Source organism: Bison bison, unplaced genomic scaffold (genome assembly GCF_000754665.1).
Source record: "Bison bison bison isolate TAMUID 2011002044 unplaced genomic scaffold, Bison_UMD1.0 scf7180017864190, whole genome shotgun sequence".
In the NCBI taxonomy this organism is placed as follows: domain Eukaryota; kingdom Metazoa; phylum Chordata; class Mammalia; order Artiodactyla; family Bovidae; genus Bison; species Bison bison.
This window is the reverse complement of record NW_011494762.1, coordinates 1057219-1062342: the sequence shown is the minus strand read 5'-3', so window position 1 is coordinate 1062342 and position 5124 is coordinate 1057219. Positions and strand designations below refer to the sequence as shown.

The window sequence follows — 5124 nt, the reverse complement described above, 5'->3', positions numbered from 1 at the left end:
ATTCAAGCTATTTAACATTTTTGCATAAATGTATTGAGATTAAAAAGGTAGATTTTAAACAGAGGAATCTTTCCCACTTTAAGTTTTCAGGTACTTTGTAGAGGACAAAGAAGTTTTCATTCTTCTATACTTTCCTATGTGTAGCTCGAAGACATAGCAGTTACAGTTTTCTGTCAGAGTTATCTAAAAAAGGACATACAAAGATAAAAATTCCATCTTGCTGCAATAAAATTAGCAAAAAGCTTTACTTCAGGCTTTCAAATTTGGCAGTTGCGGTCTATCAGTTTTGCACTGGAATTTCCAACTCAGCAGGGAAAGAGCCTAATTAAAAGCAAGACATCCTCTTTATTTTGTCCTTTAGAAACAAAAATCACTTGTCAGTATTCCTGAAAAAGCGCGATTATCTCCTTTGTCATTTGATCATAAGGTCTGAGATACTGTTTCTAACCCGCACAGCTTAAATGAAACCAGAAGAAAGGGAGGAAGGTACTTTGGAGGGTGGATTCAGTTTGACACAATGAGCACAGGAATTTGTACAGTTTTGATAACATTAATTTAAAAAGTATAATCATCTGAGTTTCTCAATAAACCCTTCGAGACAAAAGGCTTTAGTGTTGATTTAGATGCGTGTTAAAATATAGCTTTTTTTCCTGAAATTATATTATGGGGTAAGGCAAGCCAGACTATCTCTGTAGATGATATAAGCTATAATTATTTGGGAAGATTTCAATCACTGTTTTGGAATTGACACCTAAGGCTTTCTTCTCCCGTGTTCTTTTTGTGGACTTTTTAATGAGATATTCTGGGGGGAGATGCTTTAGGTAGGAAATACCAGCTTTTGAAAGATAAAGGTATAATTATCATTAGAATAAAAGGTCCATTAAGAGAATCTCAAACAGAAAGGTTTCTAGATATATTTTACTATGCATTGTTTTCACAAAGGTTGAGAAAGAAAGAAAAGAAGTTCTTATAATATCTGTAAGATGAACCTCACATTAACCCACAAGAGGGATAAAATAAAGGGCTAAGATGAGGAGTGCTCCAATACTTCTCAATGGGGCAGCACAGCCTAGTGCCAAACCCATAATTAACTTTTCATTGATAACCTCTTTCCTGAACTGTATGAAATGGAATGGCAGCTTCAATTCTTGGGGTGGTCATTAACCCCTTGCCCCCCAAAATACCTGGAATTTTGTGCACCTCTATGTAATGAAACATCCATTTGCCAAAATATGTTTCTGTGTGACAATTCAATTCCTCCTTCCACTTAGGACCCAAATTGCAGCAGGCTCTACTTCTACTGAATTTATGTGCATATTGCATACATATATGCCAGGCACTGGGCTGGGCACTGCGGATCCCTATGACTATTGCCAAAATTTTGGAAACAGAATGAAGAAGACAACAGTGTTTTGGCGAGTGACTCAAATGATTATCATCAAATTTCAGGGATGTGATGAAGAGTAGCTTGTACTCAGTCTATGGGCATAATAACCAGTTACCCTAAAAGGAAATTCGCTAAACACCAAAAACGTTAAGTTTATTTGGTAGAAACAGTTTAAAATTGCAGGGAAACCAAAAATTAACCCTCAGATAAAAATGCATTGCTTCAGCATAGGCACCACTCTAGGTTTTACCAGGCCAGAGTCTATACAGAGATCTCACGCATGAAAACTATCATCTCTGAGTCTTAATTCACTACTGAGAACCCAAAACACAAGATAGCCCCGAGAATTCCATCCAAATCAGGAAGGACCCTAGCTTTTGCTCCCTGGGAAGGGCAGACCATGAAGTTCATCTCTCCTACCTCCAAACCCAAAGCTGTTTAGCAGCTAAGATTCTGAAGAACTGAATTGATAATTGATGAACTTTGAAAGCTATAGATGTTCTTGCCTAAACCTCTCTTTATTACCAAGACACAATTTTAAGATCAAAGGAGCATCAAGGTAAGCCATGGCTTGTTGGCAGTGGCAGGGTGCCCATGGTGAATCTCCAGGTAAGGGTAGGCCCTCTTCCTTGTTTATTTGAGGAATCTGCCTTGTAAACGGAGCCAGAAGGTAAATTTTAAAAACTCTACTGCATCCCACCAAATGAGGTTTATCCAAGGGTGGGTCAAAGCAGGTGTAAATTAGCAAGGGCTTCCCTAGTGGCTCAGAGAGTAAAGAATCCACCTGTAATGCAGAAGATCTGGGTTTGCTCCCTGGGTTGGGAAGATCCCCTGGAGAAAGAAATGGCAACCCACTCCAGGATTCTTGTCTGGAGAACCCCATGGACAGAGAAGCCAGGCAGGGACTTGGGGTCGCAGAGACACGACTGAGCAACTTAGGATGCATGCATGAAGACAACAATATGGTGAATCATGGACTGACCTGAGGTGCCAAAATGCCAGTTTTGGAGTCTCAGTTTCACTACTCATTAGCTGTGTGACCTTCAGGCAGGCTACTAACCTCTCTCAGATATCTCATCTGCAAAATGAAGATTTTAATGGTGCCTACTGCAAAAGTTATATCTGGGGATTGAATGAGCTAAGATTTATAAAGTGCTTAGGATAGTACTGGCACTTAGTAAGTTCCATGTTTAAAAACACCAGAAACTTGGGAGAAAGTGTTCTTTAAGGTTTGTAGAGCAGTTTATACTGCTTATGTATTCAGGTATATTCTCATCATAATTAGGTTTGGAATCTGGATCATAAAGTACACCAAACCCAAGGAAGCCTTGGGATTAAGTCAACTTGGAAAAACTTCTGGTCTGACCAGAGGAGACCTTCAGCTACCTACAGTCTTGTCACTGCTCCAAAGTGCCCTAAAATAAATCCTGCTCTCCAGGGCCAATCTAAGGACAAACCAGCCGGGGAGGGAGCAAAGGGCAGGTACAGGGAAAAGGGAGCCAGTTCCTTTCCTACATTTTTTTCTGGGCTCTAGTCATGATACCTGTGGAGCATTAACTCTGTCCCAGATAGTCATGACCTGATTCCAAAACTTTATAACTGGATTCCCAGAATAAACAGAAAATGACTACATGATAAGAGGCCAGGGAAACTGCCAGTTTATCAGATTTACCAACTGTAGACACATTTTGATCATTTGTTCTATGCAAGGCACTGTGCTAAATGCTTTGGTCCTCAACGAGAAAAAGGTAATATAAGCACAATTTATATCTACTGTTATTAATATTTACACTGATCATCTCCCTCTCAGTTTGGGTAAGTTTATAAGCCTCAATCAATATAAACACTTTCAAGACATCCTATTTTTTGATTAGAATAAATATTGACTCTGTGGACCTCAATCATCTCACCGGTAAGTAGGAGAAGCTAAACTGGAGAGCTAGTTTTTTACACTGGAGTTATATGGCTACATTGCTACCCCATTTTACATGGTGGATCTCTGTCCAGCCTCATCAAGGGTGATGTTTCTTTTCCTTGCTGCTGCTTCACTGTTTAACTCCGAATCTGATTTGTCCACGTTGCCAAAGTTCATTGCCATGGAACTTTCCACTCCCTCTGGAGCACCTCCGTTTGGCTGAAGAAGGACAGAATTTGGTTCTTTAGGACGTTTCCATTGTGGTCTGGTGACTATCCAAAAAATGAGAGCCCCAAACACCAGAATCAGAAGGCCAAGGGTGTTTGTGAAAATACCTTCTGGTGGCAATGAACTGTATGAAGGATTTTTCCTATAGGAAAAGAGAGAGTATGTCCAGTTACAAACAGGGTGATACAGCAACATGCTAAACAGTCTTGAATTATTTGCTCAAAGGGCACACTGGTACAGTGTGTGTAAATTCAACATAAATTCCCTTAAAGCTTGATATTAAGAAATTCATATAATTCACTCAGTGGATTAGTACAAAACTGTTAAAAATTTCATAAAGTATGAAAATAATATAGCATCTAAAACATCTGTACCACTTAAAATCAAAAAAAGGATGATACAAAAATAGGTATATCATAATTAGTTAACATAAAACATGTATATCAAATTATATATCATGTATATCATAAAACATGTATATCAATTGAAAGGGCATGTATAACTTCAAAGGTTGCTTTGTAAGAGTGGTACAATTTGTTGGACTGCTTGGTTTTTCTTTTAAGCATTATTAATGCTATATTACATGTATAACACATTTTTTAAAATAAATATTTAAATTTTTTATTTTCACCATTTAAAAAATTTTGTCACATTTATATTTGTCCAATGAGCAAGTATGTAATATTTTGTAGCTGAAGAATTGCAGTTAGGAAAACTATGAAACTTACAGGGCAAAAATCAGTTTCTCAGTCAATCCCATAAGTACAGTTGCAATCACTGTTCCAAAGATGAAAAGTCCGGAATAGACGTGTATGGGCATGAGAAGTGCTCGGAGAGAAAGTGGAGCCCAAGGAAGCAGAAAGACAAAAAAACCTAGGAGAAGCTAAACATAAAAAAATTCAGAGGTTATCAATTAATTGTAAGTTTTAACTGTTTTAAAATTATTGTTAGAGAAGCAATATGTGCACGAGAAAACATTTCATTTAGAACCAAGTTTCCCCATTCTAGTTCCACTCAAAACTGACACCTACTATGACTTTCTCAAGCATCTTTTCATAAAATTTCTATGACCAAACAAGCATATGTGTGTGTGTGTTTAAAGAGAAAGTGAGTTAGACATAGAAAATGAACTTATGGTTACCAAAGGTTAAAGGGTGGGGAGGAATAAATTAAGAGGATGGGATTAAAACCTACTCCCTACTATACATAAGATAGATAACCAAAAAGGCCTATTGTATAGCACAGGGAATTATAGTCAATATCCTGTAATAACCTAAAATGGAAAGAATCTAAAAAAGAGTGTGTGTGTGTGTGTGGCGCGCGCACACGGTCTCCCCAGGTGGCGCTAGTGGTAAAAAACCCGCTTGCCAATACAGGAGAGGTAAGGGATGTGGGTTCGATCCCTGAGTCAGGAAGATCCCCTGGAGAAGGGCATGGCAACCCACTCCAAGTATTCTTGCCTGGAGAATCCCATGGACAAAGGAGCCTGGCGGGCTATAGTCCATAGGGTCGCAGAGAGTTGGAGACAACTGAAGTGACTTAGCACAGCACAGTACGTGTGTGTGTGTGTGTGTGTGTGTGTGTGTGTGTATAC

The 5124-nt window shown here is 38.6% G+C and overlaps 1 protein-coding gene across 1 annotated transcript in view; it reads right to left on the bottom strand.

Moving 5' to 3' along the window:
- Window positions 1–259: 259 nt before the first annotated feature.
- The window catches only part of LOC104991374 (cytochrome b reductase 1), a 34697-nt gene continuing 29832 nt past the window's right edge, over window positions 260–5124 (bottom strand). The window contains exons 3-4 of the mRNA XM_010843811.1: window positions 4259–4413; window positions 260–3672 (exon numbers count right to left, since the gene is read on the bottom strand). Coding sequence (XP_010842113.1) covers window positions 3372–3672; window positions 4259–4413 — 456 coding nt within the window. The 3' untranslated portion in view covers window positions 260–3371. The remainder of the gene's footprint in view (window positions 3673–4258; window positions 4414–5124) is intronic.